Below are 25,193 nucleotides of genomic sequence, written 5' to 3' on the forward strand. Positions count from 1 at the left end.
TATCTATAGGATCCAAACTGGGGTTGTGCGGATATCTTATACCCGCACCTCTACTCGTTGCAACATCCACCATATGTGTGACCCTTTAAACCTGATACCAAGCTGGCCGTGAGTCGATCCTGTCAAAACTCCTTCTGACATAGTGAATTATTATCTCCATAATAATTCACTTGACTCATCGACTGCGATCGTACTATACCACTATGCCATAATCCCCAAACTATACAAGAGGATCTAATCCATCAAACCTATCTGTCCATAATTACCATGTATATATAGTCTTTCATCCATCTAATATCCTAGAGACTATATATTAGGCATGGTAATGTCAGGCCCATATGGAATCTTGTCCAAGTTTTGCTATAATCTAATTCTCTCGATCCCCACTAGAGTTCCGTCGGGGGTCTTCGATTCACATACTAAAGGGAGTTGCATGTATTACGAACAAATAGTAGGAGTAGATTAAGATAGAAGCCTTTATCTTAATTATTTATTTTTATAAAATCTACATGTTATTTATTTCTACTGCATATTTATTTTTAAAAATATGTTACTTTCAAATCCCTTACATGGCATATTTGATGTCAATTGCCTCACTGGTCTAAATTATACGGATTGGCTCTATAACCTGAGAATTATTCTCACAACAGAGAAAATCATATATATCCTTGATATGATGATGCCTATGCCCAGGGAAGGGGCAAGCAAGTATGAGATTACTCGCTACATGAAGTACATAGATGACTCCACTCTTGCTCGGTGTTACATGTTGGGCTTCATAACTCCTAAGTTATAGAGATAGCATAAAAAGATGGATACCAGATCCATTCTCCTATATGTCCGTAAATTATTTAAAGAATAGGGAAGGACTCAATGATATAAGATATCTAAGAGTCTCTTTCATGGCAGGATGATTGATGGGACATCGGTTTAGAACCATGTTCTAAAGATGATTGAGTGGATAAAAAAACTCACAGGTCTAGGAATGGTCCTATAGGATGACCTATGTGTGGACCTTATGCTTCAGTCCCTACTAGATTCATTTTCTCAATTCATAATGAATTTAAATATGAACAAACTTGAAGTGATTCTCCTTGAGCTCCTTAATATATTAAGGGAGGCAAAGAGCACTATCAAGAAAGAGAAGTCAGTTCTCTATATTGGTAAGAAGCTTAGAGAAGCTTCAAGTACATTCATAATCAGTCTCCATATGTTAGAGTCTCATGATAACACATGGGTATTGGATACCGGTAGTACTTATCACATCTGCAATTTATTGCAGATTCTGGCAAAGCCTAGGAGATTGGTGAGAGGTGATATGGACCTCCAGCTGGGCAATAGAGCAAAAGTTATTGTAGTGGCTGTTGGTGAGGTCACCCTACATCTACTTGGTGGAGCTATTATTGTAACATCCCTTATTTTTAAAAATTTTATAAGGATTTATTTGTAATGTAAGGACCTAAGAGTAAATATTAGAAATTTGATATGATTTATGAAAGATTCAGATTTAAGTTAAAGAGAAAAAAAATGATGAACATGTGTCACTAGCTAATCTAATGGTGCCACCTAAGTTTATTCTATGGATGACACCTAAGCCCCTTTCATGCATGCTTATCACCTTGCAATCCTTATAATAGCTAAATCTAATGCATTAGAGGAGAAATAAAAGGATGAAAGCTTAAGAAGCTGCAGCCAACATGGGTTTGAGATGAGAAGGGAAAAGGAATTGAAGTAGAAGAAGGAGAATAAAAAGCTTTGCTTTGGCTTAAAATTTTGCATCAATTCTACACTTTTGGGACTCAAATTTGTTTAAGGAAAGTGTTCTAACCCCTTTCTATGATCATCTTGATCTTTGATTTCATCTTAATTCTGAAAACTTTGGAAGATTTTGGCTTCATACTTGATTATTCTATCGTTTGAGAATAAAACTGTGAATCTGAAATTTTTCGAGATTTGGCCTTTCTGAATTTTTGAAATTTTCCAAAAATACACTCACATATCTTTCTTCTTATACCAAGATTGATAAATTTGGAGTCTATTTACCTATCGAAACTATTATTTCAATTGACCCTATGAAATCTGTAAAACAGAGATTGTCAATTTTGACCTTTCAGTACTATCTTGCTTATAACTCTCTATTGAAAACTCTGATTTATATGAAACATGATTTATTGGAAACTAGACTCATAAACCTTTCTATGTATATCTGATTTGAATGATTTAGGAAAAAAATGCCTATTGAATTATCTATTCAAATCAACTCTATGAATTCTGTAAAACAGAGATAATGTTCTCTGACCTTTGGTTACTAAATTGTTTATAACTCCTTATTGGAAACTCCAATTTATACAAAACTTGAGTTATCAAAAACTAGATTGATACATCTTTCGAATAACCTCTATTTTGTGTAAATTGGAGCATAATTTATTATCCAAACAATTCATTCAATGTGCCTCTCAAATTCTGTCAAAATCGAGCTTTGATCGATTTTGCCTATTCTTGTTTCGTCTCTTTGGAAATTGATTTCAGCTAAAATCCTTACTTCAGTTGAGCTTCACATTATTGCTTTGAATTCATGTATACTCTTGTCCTATGAGTATTTGCATACCTTGATCTGTTATGTAAACTTCATATTTGTATCATAATGTTTCGTATAGGCATATGCATTCCGTTGTTCCATATGTATTTCTGATATATCCCAATTTATTGCTCACAATACCTTTTGTACTCTGGTGTTTATGGGATTATTTGGACCTTTGCTAGAAATAGTAAAAGGATTATATGGACCTTTGCCATATATGGTAAAGGAATTATTTGGACCTTTGCTATAAATGGTAAAGGGTATGTGCTTAGAGCCCACGATGCTTTAGATTATGTTTGGTGGTCATTCATAAATGGATGAATCATATTATGTTTGGAATCCCACATCACCTTCTATCTGTTTGATATGATATCCAAAGCTTTGGTTATATGCTTCTATATGTACTTTGGATAAGAATGAAATGTATGCAACGTCAAATGTGACGTTTGAGCTTTTGTTTCGTATTTATTTTTTGATATGCTATGAAATGCTTCATATGCCATTGATATGTTCCGAAATATTTCATTTGTCATTGATATGTTCCGAAATGTTTCATCCGCCATTGATATGCTCTGAAATGCTTCATATGCCATTGATATGTTCCGAAGCATTTCATCCATCATTGATATGTTCCGAAATGTTTCATTTGTTATTAATATACTCCGAAACATTTTATACGTCCTTGATATGCTCTGAAATGTTTCATTTATTATTGATATGCTCCGAAACATTTCATACGTCCTTGATATGCTCCAAAATGCTTCATATGTCATTGATATGCTCCGAAATGCTTCATATGCCATTGATATATTCCGAAGCATTTCATCTACTATTGATATGTTCCGAAATGTTTCATCCGATATGCTCTGACTTAATTCATTTGCCATTGATCAGTTAATCGCTTGCTAAGCTCTATGTGCTCACCCCGTTGCTATATAAATTTTTTAGGATAACTTATCGCTTGCTAAAATGTTTAAATTGGGCTAACGCAGTGTAAAGTTAGAAGACTTTGGGCAAATATTTATTGGACGATATGTTTTGTTGTACAAGTACACTTAGTGTCTAATGGAATGTTGATGTTAAATATGAACTTATGAGTTCTGTAAAAGTTTAAAGAACCTCTCATGTTTAGGATTTTGGAATGTTAAGCTAATTTGTATAATGATATGAACATATGGTAAACATTGGTTTTTGTGATTGTATAGAATATCACACTTGTGGATTTATGAGGCGGTTATTGTATTGGTGAGTTGGTTTTAGATTTCATGATTCATTGAGTAAGGTAGTATATGATTTTAAATATGTAATTTTTTTCATTCTTTTGATATTTTAGATTTTAAAATTACCCGGAACAACATTTTGGAAACTTGTGGTTCAATCTTTTCTAAGTTCCTACAACATGGGTACATAAAGTGCAGCCAAGCATATTTTATATAAATAATTAAAATAAAAGCATAAATTATAATTAATCTTAGTGCCTTTAATGCACAATATCCACTAGACTTTTAAATGCAAAATTTATCTTTGTGGGCTGCATTTTCTGAAGACCTGATTGTTGAGTTTTTGTTGTTTCAGGTTTAAATTAACTGCATATCTGGGTAGTCAGGTTCTATTTCCACCATGCGTCATTTTTTTCTCTGGTTATAGACGAGTTCTCTGCAGTCAAGGTTAATAACCGTTTTGACCCTTCCAAATATATGAGATTGACGAAATTTGTATGTTTTGTATGACCTAAAACTGGATTGATTCATTAATTTAATAATAATAGCTACCACAGTTTAGTGCATACCTCACTAGCCTAATTTCTCGTTGTTTCAATGACAAATTTCTGTTTCATCTATCTTTGATGCAGTTAGTGATTTCAAATAAAGCTCAATTGTGTTTAAATCTTTCCCATGCTGCTTATTTAACAGGTCCATTTTACTTCCTTTTGGGCAGTTTTCTGAAAAAATATATATTTTTGATATATCAAAGAATATCTTAAACAAGTCCATTCTTATCATTTTCTGGATACTATAGGCCACTGGCATGTTTGGGGTCAAAATTTGGGTCACCACCTTTTTAATGACAATACATGACCGTGGTAATTTTTTCAATCTCTTTAAAGATATAATAATATGTTAAAATCAACCACTAGCATGATGGTGGCAACACATGACTGTTCGGTAGTGACGGTGTTATGCTTCCAGGTCGCAATTGAACACAAATTTATTGCAAGTTCTGTAATAAATTTTTCAAGTATTTTCCAACTTCAGACTTATTTTCGAATCCTTGAGTGCACTTTTACGAAGTTGTCAGAGGTAATATGAAGTAGTAATAAAGTGTTGGGACTTGTTGAATCCATTGCTATATTTTTATTTGACATTTGCACCATGGATTTTATCAGGTAGTGATTTAGTAGTAATATGAATGGTTAGTGTTAAATGCCAATATGTTTAAAGATACCTCAGTATTTGATGGTCTCATATGTTTGCCTCTAAATCAAATATGAAAATCTTTATACATTTGGTACAGATTGCTCGTTTGTGCTTTTGTTTTGTTTTTCTTTGTTTATTGTTGGGGTTCTGTTCATGCAAGATTTCTTTTCATGCAGGTACGGACATGGGCACAATAACACATTATTGTTCCAAATTACAAAAGCGTGTAGTATGTTTTTCATCTTAAATTTGACCCATTAAACCGTAATTGGCTAAAATAGATTAAACACAATAAATTCAGTAGGATATCATCAACTAAAAATTTTGATTGTTTCTTTGTGTAAAAGCTAAAGGACTTATCAGACACGGAACCTTCTAAACTATCTAATTGGTGCATAAGAGTATAGAAATATCTAATTTTGAAAGAATTACAAACATGAAACTTTATCCATTGGCTTAAGCTATCCCCAAGCAAGAGCAAGCTACTACATCTCATCTGAAATGGCAAGTGTCTCCAGCCTCATGGTCTGATGGTGCGTTTCTGCTTACAGTTGGCCTAGTTTAGCTAATGTAACAGCTTCTTGTGTGAGTTTTTAGAAGATGAGTTTTAAGTAAATTCTAATCAGCAAATATTTATCTTTTCTGGTCGTTATCGTTCAAGTTCAAGACCTCGTGGTTAGTTTATCTTCCAACTTATATTACTATTCTTTCATTTGTCTGAGAAGTTGACGGGTTGTAGACTTGCTAAACATATCATTTAACTATGTCATCTCACCTTCAGTTGCTATTGCCTTCGGCTTATAAGAAGTCAGTTTTTACAATCATCCCAAGCATTCTATACCTCATGGTTGCTTGGATGAAGGGACCTCGCGAGTAACGAGAGCGTCATGTTATGTTTCTAATACATACTGAGAGTCATAGCTCTCAACAACACGATTCTAGTGTCCCCCTAGCTAACGGTAGTTATTCTTTGTTATTGTTTTGGTGATGGATGGGAGAATTGTAGTGGGCTAGATGTCGGTGCTTAGATTATTTCTCGATGACGCCAACCAACCTTAGCTCAACTGGTAGAGTGTTGGATTGTTGCTGGGTGATGCCTTAAAGCAAATCCATGGTCGACTGTTCGAGTCCGACAGGTCGGTTCACGTATGGCCCAAACAGGATGTATGAATACAAGAGGCCAAATCTATTACACTTATTTCACCATGTGCTATAAATAGGTTGAAAGTTCAACGGATAGTCTTCTTTTCTTTATTTGTCTTGTTGGAAGCACGTGAAAAAACAGTTGCACAATGATGCTCCCATCATACCTTGAAAATTAATTGTGTAACCGATAGATGCTAGCAAAAACAGACAATTTCTTTTGCTGTCATACTAATCCAAAGAAGGTCAGTTTGGATGTTGTACCTAACATAACATTTAACATTAAGCTAAATGGAAGGTATGAACTAGTTTAGTTGATAAAAATCTTATCGAAAGGTATTAAAAAGATTTTATCAGATAATCACAAGTTCATACAATTAAAATTTATCTTTATCATTTATTTTTTACATATACAAAAAAAAGGTTTAACGGCTGATATAATATAATTTTTGATCAAAGGGTGCTTGTGCTTCTCTCTCATTTTGTTGATTTATGCTTAATAATATTAGATGAAGCTTACTACCAATCAACAGGGTATCGAAAGGAATCATCGTGAACCACTTGGAGATGGCGTGTATATTCTCTGACGTACGAGAGGTGCAAATGATGGTGGTTCGAACATTTCTTCGAAAGCGTCTGATATTCCAACATAGGTATACTTATACATGTGTCGTAGTAATGATATAACCATCAAAATTTGAGATCAAATGTAGTGGGAGGGATAAAATGAGTGGGCAATCAATAGCAGCAGTCCTTTGCATGCGGTGTCTTCATCATCCTGGATATTTGGGCAATCTGGTGATTCTGAAATGATCTCATTTGGTGGCATTTTATCCCTCCCACTGCATTTGGTCTCAAATTTTGATGGTTATATCATTACTATGAGACCTTATAGGAGAAAGGCAATCAAGACCTGCATGTGAAAAATGAGTGGGCAATCAACAGCGACAGTCTTTGTGTGCGGTGTCTTCATCATCCTGGATATTTGGGCAATCTGGCGATTCTGAAATGATCTCTTTTGGTGGCATTTTATCCCTCCCACTGCATTTGGTCTCAAATTTTGATGGTTATATCATTACTACGACGCTTGTATAAGTATACATATGTTGGAATACCAGACGCTTTTGAAGAAATGTTCGAACCACCACCATTTGCACCTCTCGTACGTCAGAGAATGTACACGTCATCTCCAAGTGGTTCACGATGATTCCTTTCGATACCCTGCTGATTGATAGTAAGCTCCATCTAATATTAGCAAGCATAAATCAACAAAATGAGAGAGAAGCACAAGCATCATTTGATCAAAAATTATATTATATCGACCGTTAAACCTCTTTTTTATATGTGTAAAAAATAAATGATAAAGATAAATTTTAATTATATAATCTTATGATTATCTAATAAAATCTTTCTAATACCTTTCGATAAGATCTTTACCAACTACACTAGTTAACACCTTCCATTTAGCGTAATGTTAAATGCTATGTTAGGTACAACATTACAAAAAAGACTATTGTCTGTTTTTGCTAGCATCTTTCGGTTACATAATTAATTTTCAAGATACGATGGATGCATTATTTTACAACTATTTTCTCACATGCTTCCGACAAGACAAATAAAAAAAAAAGACTATTCGTGCCGGACTCGAACCGACGACCATGGATTTGCTTTAAGGCATCACCCAGCAGCAATCCAAACACCGACATCATTTGACCCACTACAATTCTCCAATTCATCACCAAAACAATAACGAAGAATAACTACCGTTAGTTAGGAGGACACTAGAATCGTATTGTTGAGAACTATGGGTCTCAATATGTATCAAAAACCTAATATGACGCTCTCGTTACTCACGAGGTCCCTTCATCCAAGCAACCATAAGGTATAGAATGCTTGAGATGGTTGTAAAAACGGACTTCTTATAAGCCGAAGGCAATAGCAAATGAAGGTGAGATGACATAGTCAAGTGATATGTTTAGCAAGTCTACAACCCGTCAACTTCTCAGACAAATGAAAGAATAGTAATATAAGTTGGAAGATAAACTAACCACGAGATCTTGAACTTGAACGATAACGACCAGAAAAGATAAATATTTGCTGATTAGAATTTACTTAAAACTCATCTTCTAAAAACTCACACAAGAAGCTGTTACATTAGCTAAATTGGGCCACCTGCAAGCAGAAGCGCACCACCAGACCATAAGACCAGAGACACTTACTTCAAATTAGATATAATAACTTGCTTTTGCTTGGGATAGCTTAAGACAATGGATAAAATTGAACGTTTGTAATTCTTTCAAAACTAGATATTTCTATCCTCTTATGCATCAATTAGATAGTTTAGAAGGCTCTGTGTCTGATAATTTCTTTAGCTTTTACACCAAGAAACAGTTAAAATTTTTAATTGATGATATCCTACTGAATTTATTTTATTTAATTTGTTTTAGCCAATTAAGATGTAATGGGACAAATTTGAGATAAAAAACATACCACACGCTTTTGTAATTTAGAACAATAATATGCCCATGTTCGTACCTGCATGCAAAGAAATCTTCCATGAATAGAACCCCAACAATAAACAAAGAAAGCAAAACCCCAACAATAAACAAAGAAAAGCATAACAAAAGCACAAACGAGCAATATGTACGAAATGAAAACATATGTGGTATTCATTTTCTAGTTTCCCACATTAATGAGTGCATGAAAGACCCGACTGAAATTATAAAGATTTTCATATTTGATTTAGAGGCAGACATATGGGACCAAAATACTGAGGTGCATTTAACACTAACCATTCATATTACTACAATTAAATCACTGCCTGATAAAATCCATGTTTGAATTAATAACCAGTGCAAATGTCGAATAAAAATACAACAATGGATTCAACAAGTCCCAACACTTTAATACTACTTCATATTACCCCTTATTACTACTTCATATTACCCCTGACGGTTTCCTAAAAGTGCACTCAAGGATTTGAAAGATCTGAAGTTGAAAAACAAATCTGAAGTTGAAAAACACTCGTGAAGCAAAACTTATAATAAATTTACACTCAATTGCGCCCCGAAAGCATAACACCATCACTTTTTGAACGATCATGTATTGCCACCATCATACTAATGGTTGATTTTAACATATTATTATATCTTTAAAGAGATTGAAAAAACTACAATATTCTATCCCAATCATCATCAATTTATCCATCCAGCCACTCCCAAATGTCAAAATAGACAAGTACAAGTAATACAAAGTGCAAATGTGCAAACCATTAACTCACCATCATATTGCTGTTGTCATAAAAGATTTAAACACAATTGAACTTTATCATCACTAACTGCATTAAAGATAAATGAATCAAAAATTTGTCATTAAAACAACGAGAAATTAGGCTGGTGAGGTATGCACTAAACTCGTGGTAGCTATTATTATTAAATTGATGAATCAATCCCGTTTCAGGCCATACAAAATTTACAAATTTCGACAACCCCACGTATTTGGAAGGGTCAAAACAGTTATTAACCTTGACGGCAGAGAACTCGTTTGCAACCAGAGAAAAAAAATGACGCATGGTGGAAATAGAACGTGGCTACCCAGATATGCAGTTAATTCAAACCTGAAACAACAAAAACTCAACAATCAGGTCTTCAGAAAATACAACCCACAAAGATAAATTTTGCATTTAAAAGTCTAGTGACCATTGTGCATTAAAGGCACTAAGGTTAATTGCAATTTATGCTTTTATTTTAATTATTTATATAAAATATGCTTGGCTGCACTTTATGTACCCATTTTGCAGGAACTTAAAAAAGATTGAACCACAAGTTTTCAAAATGCTGTTCCGGGTAATTCTAAAATCTAAAATCTCAAAAGAACGAAAAAAAATTACACATTTCAATGCCCCATCCAATATATGAAAAACTACATTATTTGTTTTCAAGTTCTATATTATGTAAACATTTTGGATTTGGTTTCTCTTAAAATGTAGTCTCACAACTTTTCTTATAATGAGCATATATATGAACTTTCATAAACCTGAATAACTTGCACCTTGAATAGCATTCACCAAAATTGACCATCAAAGAACTACAGGAGCAACTACATTCTCAATCTACTTTATTAAGGATATTGTCTGCTACCCAGTAGGGCAAACCTACAAAAGAACATTTTAAAAGCATATATTACATATAATACATAAAGTGAAACAAATAGAAAGGTTCTTATTCATCTTCTTTAACAATAAAGCTTCCATATTTCGATGTTTATTTCTTGACTCATCGTAAATTCCAACGGCTATTTTTTTCTCAAATAATCCAAGCACATCATACTTAAACAAAAAATTTTAAATGTATAAATTCTTGAAGCCGACAACGCAACAAGTATGTAACAGAGAAAGAAAGTGTAGGATGATTAGATACATACAAAAAAGTGTTGCACAAATCATAAATGAAGATCTTCACAGCAGCTTCCAGTTTCCTGTGTCAAATTAAACAACCCAGCCGAAACTTGTATGACCACTCAAGATGCACCATGATATGAACATCATTGTACCATATGATCTACAATGGTAACAACTTCAACTTTATGTATTGCTTGTTAAAATGACACATAAAACAAAGGAATTATAGACAATAACAGCTTAATACCTTTGAATCAAATGGAGGAGCATCATACTTCCAGCAGCAACAGCAATAGCCCCTAGGACTTCAGTTTACAAATATAGAACATTAGTAGAGAACACAATTTTGATTTCACCAAGTGCATCAAGAGATGAGATCCAATAACACATGCTCATCATGAATATTCACTCATCTTCAGTTCATGGATCCCCGGCACCTACACGAGAAAAAAAATATAAGGCAAATGTCAAAGGAGGTATTGCAAATTATCATCCAAGATAAGCATCAAGCTGACTTTCTTATTTTGGAATCTGTTTCTAAAAAACATAGCACCTGTAACATCTGAATTTCCTTCTTCATGCAATTACTATTGCCAGTGATAGCTTAGCTAAGTCTTGTGGGCATCTTACTTGTGGTTGTCAAACTTGGACCTCCACTTTGGAAAGATACAGAGAATTTATGCGATCCAACAGTATTGGCACTTGCCACTCACATTTGGCTCCTACTACTCTATGTTGTTTCTCTGACTCTAGGTTGCTTCCGAAGGGCTATAATTGTATTCCAGCTCGGAAAACTTGCCCAGAAAATATTTAAAATGCTAATTAAAACTATTTGATTATCATCCTAAAATAAGTAAAACTTGTTTTAGACAAATAAAGGACCTTTAATCCTGTCACTCCAAACAAGGTCAACCAGACCCATTGGCAGCAATAAACCCTACTTCAACCACTTCCAAGACATATCTTGCAGAAAGGTATTATTGAAAAAGACAAATAAAAAAGAAAAAAGATTATCCCATGATATTGTCCAAAGAAAAGAACATTGACAAAATACTCTCCATAAAGAAGACAAGATGATTAACGTAAGAATAAAAGGAATGAATCAGTCTGCAGCAAGAAGTCTGAAACAAGAAAGATGAATGGAAGATCTTATTCATTGTGAGATGATGAATTTACAGGTTCTACAAACTTGCCCCTACACAATAGCTGAGTCACAATGACATTAACAGAGAATAGTCATTTACGGTTAGTAATTAGTCAGTCTGTTCAATCCAACCTGCCCGTGCAACCAATACAACTAGTTTGTGCAACAATCTTATGATTTAAGGTCAAATAAGAAAAACCAACTATTGATGTGGCTCTGATATGTCCAACAGACATTTGGAAATAAGTAGTCATCACACATTCAAGAGACAGATAATACAAAGATGACACAGAGAAGAAAAATGATTTGAGCAAATACAATGGAAAATGTAGTTAGAAACTAAGCAGTTGCGTGACAAAAATATTAACAGAAACGAATAGTCAACCCTAAGTGGTCCATCATGGTTTTTCTTCTATATATAGTGCAAAATTTCATATTAATGCAGAATGATATACAGCTTGTCTATCATTTATTGGTAAACTCAAGTAAGTTTTGATGCATCAATGGTAACACCAAACAAAAATAAATTCATGTTTGCTCCAGAAAACCAAAACATCTGCAGAATTCTATAGTTCCAACAACAGAATTGCATTCCATACTTCAACTGACACACATATATAAGTCTCAAGCACAACACATTATTCTTTTGTCAGAGAGAACATAGTCCATGGACAGGTTGCCTGCCCTCTGCGCAGAGAGAGAGTACAAACATTGAATATCAAGCAGACAAAAGAACCATAGATTCTAGATAAATATCCACCATAACATGCAAAGTCACCGACGATAAGCAGCCAAAACTTCTCTTAACAACTGCAAAATAGCTTATCTAGCATTACCTTTGAGAACCACAATTACATGGGATCTTTTGTTCTTCAAGAGGAAATTTGTAATTGTAAGTAATTTCTTCACCAGCAGATATATGTCTCTTGGCATAGATAAAGATCTTCTTTTGACCCTCAACAGTAATCACCTTTGTATAACAGTTTGGCTGAGAAAAAATCAACATACTCAGAACGAGAAATCAAAAAAACTCTCTAACATTCACCAAGAAAGAATCAACTAAAGCAAGTACCTCACAAGAATGATTAATAAACCTTGCTAATCCACCTCGTTTGGTAGCATCGACCTGAAAAACATAAAATTACCGATAATGATGGCACATGCCCAAGCAGGTAAAATAGCCAATTGTCTATGCAATTTGCACAAATAGTTATTGCACTTGCACCAGGTATTTAGCATGAGTTTTAGAAGACTAAGGACCCACAAAAGATACCGATTAGATTACACTAAATGCAATAACAGTCTTTATTAACATTATATTACAATTTAAAAAGTTTGAATTTATCAAACTATCAGACCATCAATAAAATCTAAAGAAATGATAAGAAATTCTGATCATATCCAAGGAAGAGTGATCAAGATCCTAACCTAGAAAGACTAATTTAACTTTCATTTCTTCATTTGTATCTAACAGATTCTGTTAATAAATTTAATAATCTATCTAAAATTTTGGAATTCAATTCTACAAACTGAAGAACAATCCACAACTTAAAATTAATTCATTAATTCAATTTAATATGAACTTCTAACAAACCTACAAGTTGTGATGCTTAGAAAAAATGGAATTGAGTTCTAAAATTCTGTTGATATTGTAAGTATAGTTACTTCTCAAATACTAAAGTACTTCCATTAATGCTATAATTTTTACCAAAATCTTTTGCATCTACCTACAAGTCATTGACTAAGATGGATAGGTCTAGTTTAGGTTTATTTTAAGTCTGGATTCAGATCACACATAAGTTGGGTCTTCCTGTTTTGCATTTATTTCAGAATAAATTTGTCATTAATTTTAGTGGTTGCTGTGCAGGTCGTGTCCAATCTTTTGTTGTATTAGCGCCAGGAGATCTTATTATATATAAATAACAAAGTCCAGGATAATTGATTAGCCATAAAGAACAAGTTCAGAGAGTTTTCAAAATTTTATTAATGTAAATTTTTTGGATTAATAATTCTTTTACCAGAATTTACTTCAATGGAATCCTAATTTGCTATAAAAAAAAACTACCCATAAATCCATACAATTTGTTGCAATTGATCTGATTTTTAAATTAGAAGTCAAAGTTTATTTGCCTAAGGGCTAAACAGTACTTTATGTTCCCTCTCGAACCTATCTACTTTCCATTTTCAAATGTCTTCTAGTTCTCTGCTGGTAGCATATGTATCAGCCATTATTCCTACTTATATATATTTTTCTTAAAATCAATACTTTTTTGCCAAGAGCCTTTAATCTTCACTTTTGCTAACTTAAATCTTTCATTTGAAATTCTCTTAGCGAGCTACTTAATTTTCCCTTTTTCCAAGAACTGCCTTTTGAACTTCACAACATGACCACCAATTTTTTGTCTAACAGACCAAAAGATTGCATTTGGACAAAAACAATAAATGTGATTAGTGACATTAACCTTTGAACATGATTTGCAACAAAATTTCCCATAATAATGGTGTCACTTCTTTTTTCAAACTCCACACTCAACTTCAATCTTGAGATTACACTAAGTTTTCACATTTAAAAATAATTAACCATCTTCCATTCTATCTTGCAAAAATTGTACACATCCTGAGTGATGAGGATACCACAACATACTTCCAAGATGACCTAATCCTAATGTGAACTACATATAAATTCATGCTCATGTTGGTTCTGACATAATTTTACTCACAATATCAACCTAGAATAACCCATTAAGTTTCAAAGTGCCCAGAAATGGAGTTTAAAAGATAGAACATGAAACACGGAATTCATTTACACCTACGGCCATCAATTTGACAATATCAATGCTTTCTAGCATTGCAAAATTCCAAAATGTACACTTGTATAAAAATAAAAATTATATGGTAAATTCCAAAAGTATTTATAGTAAAGAGAAGAAAAAGAAAAGAAGGCACAAGTTTAAATATAGCGAAAATTGCTCACCACATAATCATCATCTAATCTAAATAGATAACTGCTGCCAATTCCCATCTTTTCATACTGGCGCTCACGTACATCAGATATCTGTATTCACAGTCCTGATTAATTTTTCTCTCCAAATGTAGAACATAATAAGTTGTTGCAAAAGAAATAACTTTTTACCCGCCGACGGATCAATTCGCCCACATATTCAATCACAAAATCTTCTGCATCAATTGGCTCGAGTGCAACCAGACCCCAATCATGTATCTTGCTCCTTTGGAAACGAAGCCGTTTTTTCCTTGCCTACAAAGAGGAGATGAAAAGGTAATTGATAAAATGTTTTCTTTAATATGGAGTGTTTTTACTTAGATGGAGTGTTTTCTTTAAGCACCTTCAACTGATTGACTTTCAATAGCTCAGCACCTTCAGCAGCAGCAAGAAGGTTGCGGAGCTTAACCCTATTTGTTCTTGCAGAAGGGCCCTTAGGATTTGAATTTTGGGAAGCATTAGGCTGAAAACCTAATGAGTATGTATGGACCCGAATGCCTCTTACGCGAGCCCTCTCAGAGGGTAGTGCAGTCTTTGACCATTTATGCCACTCCCAGCCATTGATGGAAGACCGAGCACACCCATCCGATATGGGACATGGAAACGTTGGTTTAACCTTATGCTTTGTAGGGCGTTTATGCTTTGATTTCTTAGAAGAAGTCATAGATGATAATTTTGAAATTTTAGGATGTGTTAGTTGATTCAACTCAGCCTTTCTCTTCAGTCGAGAAAATCTTCTTGCTGTCAAAATGAAGGAACAACAAAAAAATGAAATGAATAACATTTTCATGATATAAATGCAAAGAACATTAGAAAAAGAACACAAGCTTGAGCTATATACTTACATTTTGAAATGTCCTTAGAAGTAAACAATTTATTGGATGCTTCTTGTACCCTCAGACCACAATCATTATTGTCATCAACTTTCTCGTTGGAATTTTGTTGCTGAACTAAAACTGCTTCCAACTTGTGTTTGATATCAATAGTAGAAACCACTTCAACTGTATCACATGAATCATCAACAATAGAATCTATTACAGGAGATTCCAATTCAGCATTGCACAAAAGTGTGGATGCTTCTCCATGGTTCCCATGAGTCTTCTTTCTCAACTTATGTCTTTTTCTTAATACACCACAAGGATCAGATAATTCTTTTTGGTCACTAGCCTGGTATTTGATACCAACAGTAGATACCACTTTAACCTTGTCCCATGAATCATCCATAAGAGGATCTATATCATTTGGAGAAAGCAATTCAGCATTGCATGGAATTGTGGAGGCTTCTTTATGAATCTCATAAGCCTTTCTCAATCTCCGTCTTTTTCTTGATAAACTACAAGCATCAGGTGATTCTGTTTTGTTACTAGCCTGCATAGATGGCCTATTTAGCAGATTTTCAGTCCTGTAACTTTTTAATTCTTGAGAACTCACATCAAGTAGTGTCCTTTTTACTGCTAACTTTGGTTTTGATTCAAGCATCCTCTGGCCTTGCAAGGTGTCCACATCTTGCTTGGATAATCCAGAATTCTCTGAACAATCTAAGGGCAGGTCTGATATTTTCTTGCCAAACCTTCTCTTCCGATAATAAGTATATTTTCCGGTTACCAGAGATGCATCAGTTGACCGATAGGCCCCATCCTAAAAAAAGTGAAATGATAAAGAATTAAAAAAATCAACCAATAAAGTACTAGAGATAGTAACAAGAGAAATGAAGACATAACGAAAACCAAAGAGATGCAGAAAAGCTAAACAATATACCTTGAGCATGTCTTTCTGGCATCCTCTCTTACTGTCAACATCAGTAGCATCCAATGTAAGTTTTCTCAAAGCACCACAAGAAAGAAAACATTTATGGAGAGCATCATTGAAGTAAGAGGACTTCCACATTTTAAGAACTTGATCATGCAACTTTTGGCGGAAAACTGCCATTGTCACATACTTGTCAATGAGAGGAATATGCCCCATCATCTTTGCAGGCTGAAATTTAGCTTGTCGAGGAAGAATCATTGATGAACAGTCATCCAATCCAGGAGGTGGTGGTTCATCAGTAATAGTATCATCATTATCATCACAAGACGCAGAGCTAATTGGAAAGCCCAATTGTTCAATAGCATTATTTATACAGTACGTAGAAGGAATTGCTGATTCTGTTTCAAAAAACAAAAGATCTGCTTTCCAATCACAACTCCAAATAAATTTCATAATCTATTTAAAAGAAAAAAAAATACCAGGGAGCTCTATCGCCACATCAGCAGTCAGATCAAGTGAACTAGACACAGATTGATCATGGCGTTCTGTCACATTAAAGATTTCCTGTTATCGGAAGAATAACCAAAATTTATCAGACCATTTAAGGAAATAAGATCTCACAAACAATTACCTATTTTAAGGCAATCAGCAGCTAAAGAAAACATCTAAATGATAAAAAGATATTAAAATGCTAAGAACCAAAAGAACATAACAAATAAGATCTTTGCATGTAACTTACATCATCCTTTTTATACTCTGCTTCCAAGCAAAACAAGTTTGTTAACTCCTCTTTTATGACATCCTCAAAAAAAGGGAACAAAGATGTCTTGGCCGACACATATAAGTCATTCTCTAAACTTTGTTGTGTATATATTAGATCTCCAGGTAAAGTGGCATCACAAGCAGCATCTTTTGCTATGTCCACCTCCTCATCCATTAGACAACCAGCTTCTGCAATCAAAGGTGAATGAGCAGAAGTATGTGCAGGTCCCTTGCCAGGTCCAAATCCAGGGGGAAAATCCATGTCATTTCTTAGTTGCTCTCGTTGCAAGACTACCTAGAAAATTGCAGCATAAAAAATATATACAGAATATATAGAGAAACCATTATCAAAAAATAAATCAATTAAACCAAAGAGTTTTCTAGAAGAAATAAAACGTGTTACATTATCATTATTCTTTTGCATAACATCCATCTTGGGCAGATCCTGCCTCTCACAATCAGCAATAACAGGTGAACATGGAAATGCAGACCAACGCCTTCTTTTAAGCCATGCACCACAATATTCTGCTACAGGATCACAAAGAACGGTGTCCCACAAAGCTTTCATACTATCATAGTACAAGAATTTGCAAAGTGCTAGCAATAATTCTGGAAAGTTATCATAGCTGCTGGAATGTTCTGAACATGTTTGCTGAGACACAGTTACCTCATGTGAAACAGCAACTTCTACCTACAAAATGGTAAACTATTCTCAATCGAAAGTTTAAGATGAAAGTGAAAATGAAAACATTGTTCCATTAAAAAAATAAAGAATAACAATGATCTCAGTTCCACTAATTACCTTCCCTTTAGATGAACCATATGTTTTAGTACCCTGATGTGTTAATTCTGGCCTGACATATTTCTGAGCTTTCTTTGATGAAATAAACTCTGGTATGATGCTGCTAAAGATTTCATCCAATAGAGCCCGTCGAGCTGCTTTCATTATGACAGACTGCAACTGAATTGAGACTTCTTCTGATATATTAGACATGAGTCTGGTAAAAGAACTGTTCAAATCCCTGTCAGTATCTTCGCTCTTAATATCAGTTTCAGATACGTTCTGGTTGGAAATTCTGCTCCATTCTTCAACTAAAGATGCAAGAGTAAATGGCCCAATTTTATTATCCACATGGTATATCTACAAAAGGAAGAAAGTGAATGTTAGGCAAAAATTGAAGCACAATGGACCAGAATAGTAGGAAGCAAAGAGAAATAATACCGGAACATGCATCTTGCCAAATAACATCATAATATAGTAGTAGCACATGTATAGCACAAAAAAGGCAGAGATTAAGCAGATTATTAATATGCAAACCCCAAGATTCCACCTATTAACTAAAAGGCTTCATTCTCACATACAAACACGCAAACTAGATAGAAAGCTAAAAGCTTCTGAAGAACATTATGCCCAGAGACAGATATTATTCAGCATCTTGATATGCAAATCCCAAGATCCCACCCATCAACAAAAGTGAACAAGATTCTTTGCCACACCTTTATATGAAATTTTAAAGCATTATGAAAGTAACATTCTACAAACTGTGCATAGGGCAAAACACGATGAAATTGAACAACAATGTGGATTATCTGTAGAAGCGCACAATGAGAACTTGCAGGCTTATCTTCAGAATCCTTCACCATGTGGAAACATCAACCAAGTAGACATAATGATAAAGCTCAGAACTTATAGACAGGTTAAAAGGTTGCCCATAACCAGATTAATTAACAATTATAATTCTGCAAAAACATAAAAAGCAATTTCTCAGCAATTAATGCAGTACATTTTTTTTACTATATATACTTCAAAGTCAAATACTATGATGAAAATAGACTGGACAGGTAGCTGACTTCAAATTTTACGCATTGCTAGATTCCTTGAAACAAATGAAGCCCCTGTATAAGATCTAAAATGACCTTCTGGGCATGAATAAATATTATAACAGGTGCACTTTCGGTACCAAAGGAGCTTCTAGCAGTGGCGGCAGCAGCAACAACAATAACAACGAAAAAAAAAGCAGCACAACCCCTAACTTTGTGAACATGACATGACCATGAAAATATATACATTAACATGCAATGCTGACTCACAAAGAGAGGAAGGGAGAGAAAGATAGGTTCTTCCTCAAACAAGAATTTGTAATTAATGATATCAGTCAAAGGAATAACAAGACCTAACATTGACAGAAGTGGTATCCACCATGCAAACTAGCATTTTGAGTGCTACAGATATGAAAAAAAGGATATGGGTCTTTAACTTTCCCATGTTCTAGGAGAGCTTGTGTACTATCAGACTATGGCCCAGTTTAAGCTGAAACTGGTCATGAAAGAACATTCTCACATATTGCGATGCAGTCCATCATTTGCAGGACATGAAATTTATCCTAATCACACAATAAACAGCACCGTGTCGTTTATATATATTAAACAAAAAGGAAAGCAGAATTGACCGACCATAATTAATCAAAAGCTACATTTTCTTACCATTAAAGAATCATCAAGATAACTGTTGTGATGCCAATAATACAATTCTGCAAATGAATGTGCTCCATGTTTTCTACCCTCCTGATCCTCGAACATCCAGCAGCTCTCTTCACTTGAGAGCGACTGATTCAGAAAAAGCCCATTGATTAATTTGAATTAGTTGGGAAACTAGACCAAGCAAATTAGACCAACTTTGTTTGAATATAAAGAAGTTACCCTTAGAAGCACCGATGAAGTACATTTGATCATGCCCGTATTGGTTAGTCCCTGTTCAGAACTTTGAGCTCCATATGAAATAGTCAACTGTGCCTCTGATGGTTGAGTTGAGTACAATGAGGAATAGCTTACAGACTCATCTACTTCATATGGCAAAGAATTACGGCGTGCCAGCTCAGAAGTTTGACTTGATGCTGCACCAGCAACTCTTGAAGCTGAATATATTGGGCTTGAAAACTGCTTTAAATACTTCAGGGCAACTGCATTCATAACACTTCCATTAACAACAGGATATATGGGAAGTTCTTCAGGCAAGAACCCTGAGGATAAGCCCTCAATAAGTTGTCCTTGACTGTATGGTCCACACATGTTGCCATTTTCATTAACATACATCCATCCAACGACAGAAAATTGAGCATATCCACCACAAGCACCGTTCTGAGGAGGTGTATGACTAGTGCCATGTGGTAAAGAGATCTCACTGCTGTTAACCAAAGATTGAGAACTTCCTTCCATGGCAGCATATGAGCCTACTTCCACAGGATCACAGCAACAGGATAACCAGTTATCCTTGTCTGAATACCTAAGTATTATACCACAAGAATAAAATGGGATTCATGATTTTAAAAAACTCTTGGAAGAATATAAAAAAAGAAAAGAGCAGCAAGTAGCAGGTGTACCAACAAGACGAGTGGCCTTCAGCATGACCTCGAGAAAAATAATCACTTATGTCACCCATACAATTTTTTGCTTCCTCTTGAGATAAGTGAAGTCCAGACAACTTCATCTTTTTCATCGATGAAGTATAATTAATAAAACCGTAAGAATCTGTCGAACAAGGCCTGGTGTCACTGCTGCAGCAATTTATGCAGACTCTCTCTGGTACAAGTTCCTCGCACTCCACCTACAGCCCCAAAAGAAGAAAACCAACATATCAGCCCAAAATAACCTTCGACGAATAGATTAAGGGAACAATAGGATTTTTCCAAGGAAAAGAATAGAAACACAATTGCACTTTAATTAAAAAAGGCCACATAACATATAAGCATACTAATTTTGTAATTTATTTATTTAAAAAAGGAGATACATCATATCAGGGTGGTTGCTGCATTATGACATGGAAGGAACTATATAGTTGCAAATGAGCCCAACATTAGTGAAACCTTGCACCTGAAGTTACCTTTTTTGTTGAAATGGTTATATCAGGATATAAATGTTGTCCTTGTGGTAGAGTTAATACCATGGCCCCAATTCTTCAGAATTTTTGCACTAACCAGAAGGGGCTGATAAATAAAAAGTTTAATGTAACATAATATGAACAATATTCCCATTCATTCAATATTGATCGAAATCCATATATAGAAAAATGCAAATGCAAAGAAAAAGTCCATCACCCCGTTCTATCATTGGCAATTAATTACTTTTGTTGAAATGGTTATATCAGGATATAAATGTTGTCCTTGTGGTAGAGTTAATACCATGGCCCCAATTCTTCAGAATTTTTGCACTAACCAGAAGGGGCTGATAAATAAAAAGTTTAATGTAACATAATATGAACAATATTCCCATTCATTCAATATTGATCGAAATCCATATATAGAAAAATGCAAATGCAAAGAAAAAGTCCATCACCCCGTTCTATCATTGGCAATTAATTACTCACATGATCACCTACTGTTAATGCCCAACAAAATACATACATACATACATACATACATACATACATACATACATACATACATACATACATACATACATACATACAAAGAAAAAGTCCATCACCCCGTTCTATCATTGGCAATTAATTACTCACATGATCACCTACATATATATATGACAATTTTCCCATGCCTTAAACTGTAGCCTCTCTTAGGTTAAAAAGCATATTCAGGGTGAGGAAGGACATCTAATGCAAGTTTACAAAGAAAAAACTAAATGTGATACCTCACAAAAGTTGCCTTAAGCTGCCAACAGTTCAACAAATAGCAAAAACAAATACACAATTACCTCCGAAGGGTTGCTGGAATTTAAATATGAAAGCAGAAAGAAAGACAATAATGAAGAAGAAATACACAATTACCTCCAAAGGGTTGGAATCTAAATGTGAAAGCAGAAAGAAAGACAATAATGAACAATATTTCCATTTGTGTGGTGCACAAAGATGGCAGGTATCACAAATATGGATAACTGATGAGAAACAAATGAGAACTCATTAAATAATGCACATAGTTCTGTGAAATTAGTCCAATGCAACAAGGAGAGAAAAAAAGGAGATTCCAGAACCCAGGAGAAAAATAATCTTAAAAGATACTTTATGGCATATATGTTTCACGTCATGAGTCGAGATTTATAATGCTGGTGACTTTGTAAGAAGCCTAAAAATGAAAAGGCCATTTTCACTCGCTTGATATTTAACATATATAATCAGAGTTTTTTTTATAAGGGTCTCATTCATCTGTATGTTTATGACATCCATTTTTTATGTTGGGCATCTCATCATTCCAATTCGAAGGCCTAAACAGATTTTCAAATTTCTTAACACACTAACACGAACAGCTTCTGTTTGCAGAGACAGAAGGAAACTTCCCAAGAGATTTATGTACTAGTCATAACACCATGATTATGCACTAATAAGCAGTGATGAAACAGATGCATGAGCAACACTGAATTGGTTTGCTTGGCTAGTCATCATGTAACATAGGTAATGGAAACTCGGAAATCATGGACCAAGTAGAAGTGTCGGATCCCAACACAAACAACAGAGTAAGCAAGAGAGCTTCCTCTAAATCGGTGTCTCACACCACGATCGGTAACAAGGTCCAAGACGATTAGCACAGTACCATAATGAAACATGCAAACAAAACGGAATCCAACCTCCCAAATCCGCCTCATAAAATTCCCACTAACAATCAAAGAGAACCCTAGAAAGGATTCTGTCAAGATAAAACATGTGGTCATAACAAAGAAGGTTAGTTCTAGCTGCATGACAGTCAACAACACGAGTATCGTTGCTAATCAAACATGATTATAGTGAATAAGTAGATCCATGCACGAGCACCAAGAAGGAACAACAGTAGGCAGGATCATCAAACCCTAACCCTAATTAACAAAATATCAAACGCCAAATTTAGGGGAAAAGGCATTAGCGGTTTAGGGTTGCTCGCGAAGACGATCGAGGAAGCAAGAAAGGGATCTTCACCGGATCTGTGGGCGAGAAGCGAAGCCGCGAGTTCCCGCGGGGCGGGGGCGGCGAGATGCAGATCTGCGGCATTTTCTCTGGCTATCGAGATCAAAGACAGATGGAACCCTTCTCCTATCTCAAGGCGAGGACGAGTTTAATTACCGTGAGTGCTGAAAGAGAAATCGCTCTTAAAGTTTGGGCGCGGGCTCGGCCACGAAGAAGATAAGAGGGCAGGAGGAGGACCGAGGCGGAGAAGGGAAGGAATGAGACGGAGGAGACGTGAGACAGATAGGACGGAGAAATTTACGGAGGAAAAGAAAAAGGAACATTAAAAAGCTAGGGCTCGCGACGCAACTGTTAACAAGCGCGAACATACTTATATATGCGAACGGGGAAGAAATTGGATGGGGACGAGGTGGTAACGATCCGGTAACCCGTACTGTAGAGTTTGATCCGATATTACGTGAGTCGTCGTTCCGGATCAGAACAAAACGGGTTATTGGGCTTTTCGGGACTATCAAAGATCCACTTCGATTGGATTCGGGTGGATCTGAATAGAGACGTGATACGTATTTGACTTTGGATTCGGATTTGGCAACGGTCCTGAAACACCCACCGATAGTAATGGGGATGGCCCAGCTGGACACAGGCCGACCTCCGAAGGCCTGCTTTGGAACACTGTTGATATTTTTACGCGTCTGCGTCTCTACGAAATTAATTACGGGAAATTAGCAAAGAATTTTTAATTTAATTATTGTCGCCATAGTTATTATAAAAACATAGTCATGTAATCATGTAAATTAAAATAGTACGACTAAGACATACATATTCAGTATCGTATGTTTATTTTGCATTCTAGTTGATTGTTATCCGTGGTCTTCAATAGCTATGAGTATTTATTTATTTTTTATGTTGATATGATCATTATATTTGATCGATAAATAAGTCATGTTAGATTATTGGATTACGATGTACTAAGGTGACTTCTTGGTGTCTTCATTTAAAACTTATTGAACCAAGCATAAGTTGTTGTTGAACTATTAAATCAATGAATATGATATAATTTTCGAAAGCCGTTAACGGTCATTAAATGATAGAGTGATCTTAAAATAGTATTTCACTTTATCTGATCTTAATCGTTGATATATTCTTTACTCGGTTATTTTTGTCACTTCTAGGATTTAAACCACTTGTTCTTCCTATTCTTTTTTTCTTTAAATTGAATTGGTTGTAAATAATCGTATTGAGTATGGAGACGGCCAAATAGAAAAAGAAGAAGAAATCATAACATCAGCAGCAATAAGATAGATCACGACTTTAAGCATCGATCGAGAGCTCTTGATTCCATACAACCAATGTTATTTGGTTGTGATATGAAGGATAAATAAATGGTCGAGATGGTGTCAACACCAGAAACAAAATCTTTGTTGGTACTCATCCCCTCTTATATGGTGTAAGTTCCAAACACTAATATATATTCTTTGATATAGACTTGAGTAAGTAGATTAAATCTTTTCTTTAACTGTTCATTGCATTTAAATTGTAGGACGATAATGTCGTAAACAATTATGATGATAAATAAGATCATATGTGTCTATTATCATCAATTTGAATTTAAGAATTATAAATCGTGTGGACACCACAACAAACACATTCATTTTTAATAGATGAAGCTTGTTGATGATCATAATCCTATCATCCCATAATCTTTGTGTTTTGTTATTCAAAAATTTATTTGCATTGCTTTCAATAAGTTTTTTAGATTGATTCTTTTCATATTGATTTAAAATTACATTTTCTTTTGCACATCTAAAATAATAGTATGATTATAATATATCATATTCATTTATCAAAGATCGAAGATGCTAACGGTGAATTAAATATTTACTATTTATTATTAAAAAAAGAAAAATATACGTTCATGTGTCCTAACCAGATATATTACATATTGAGTTAATCATTCGAGCATGTGCCAAGAAAAATCTAAAGTATAAGTTATTATATATAAAGAGAGAAAAAAACTTAATCATGTTAGCACCATAAAACACCCCAAAGACCAATGGAGTATTCAAATTTGGATTGTCCATCGATCTATTTTCATCGACATTTATGCATG

At 34.6% G+C, this 25,193-nt stretch overlaps 1 protein-coding gene across 4 annotated transcripts; it reads right to left on the reverse strand.

Annotated features, from left to right (window-relative positions):
* Positions 1–9,544: 9,544 nt before the first annotated feature.
* On the reverse strand, positions 9,545–23,423 carry LOC103973775 (histone-lysine N-methyltransferase ATXR7). Of its 4 annotated transcripts, none has more exons than XM_065113427.1 (19): positions 23,096–23,423; positions 20,577–20,800; positions 19,897–20,479; positions 19,681–19,803; positions 17,999–18,337; positions 17,600–17,887; positions 17,174–17,491; positions 16,914–16,998; positions 16,444–16,832; positions 15,531–16,323; positions 15,029–15,426; positions 14,818–14,940; positions 14,659–14,739; positions 12,757–12,810; positions 12,521–12,672; positions 10,788–10,977; positions 10,564–10,617; positions 10,192–10,294; positions 9,545–9,757 (listed from the first exon to the last, which is right to left on the reverse strand). In XM_065113427.1, the coding sequence occupies exons 1-16, from the start codon at positions 23,165–23,167 to the stop codon at positions 10,956–10,958; spliced, it is 4,044 nt and encodes a 1,347-aa protein (XP_064969499.1). In that variant the 5' UTR covers positions 23,168–23,423; the 3' UTR covers positions 9,545–9,757; positions 10,192–10,294; positions 10,564–10,617; positions 10,788–10,955. The 4 variants fall into 4 exon arrangements, with proteins under 4 accessions (XP_064969499.1, XP_009386701.2, XP_018677121.2 ...); XM_009388426.3 differs by having other exon boundaries at positions 10,564–10,700; XM_018821576.2 differs by lacking the exon at positions 10,192–10,294.
* Between the last annotated feature and the right edge of the window lie 1,770 nt (positions 23,424–25,193).

The sequence above is a fragment of the Musa acuminata genome, chromosome BXJ2-6 (genome assembly GCF_036884655.1).
Source record: "Musa acuminata AAA Group cultivar baxijiao chromosome BXJ2-6, Cavendish_Baxijiao_AAA, whole genome shotgun sequence".
In the NCBI taxonomy this organism is placed as follows: Eukaryota; Viridiplantae; Streptophyta; class Magnoliopsida; order Zingiberales; family Musaceae; genus Musa; species Musa acuminata.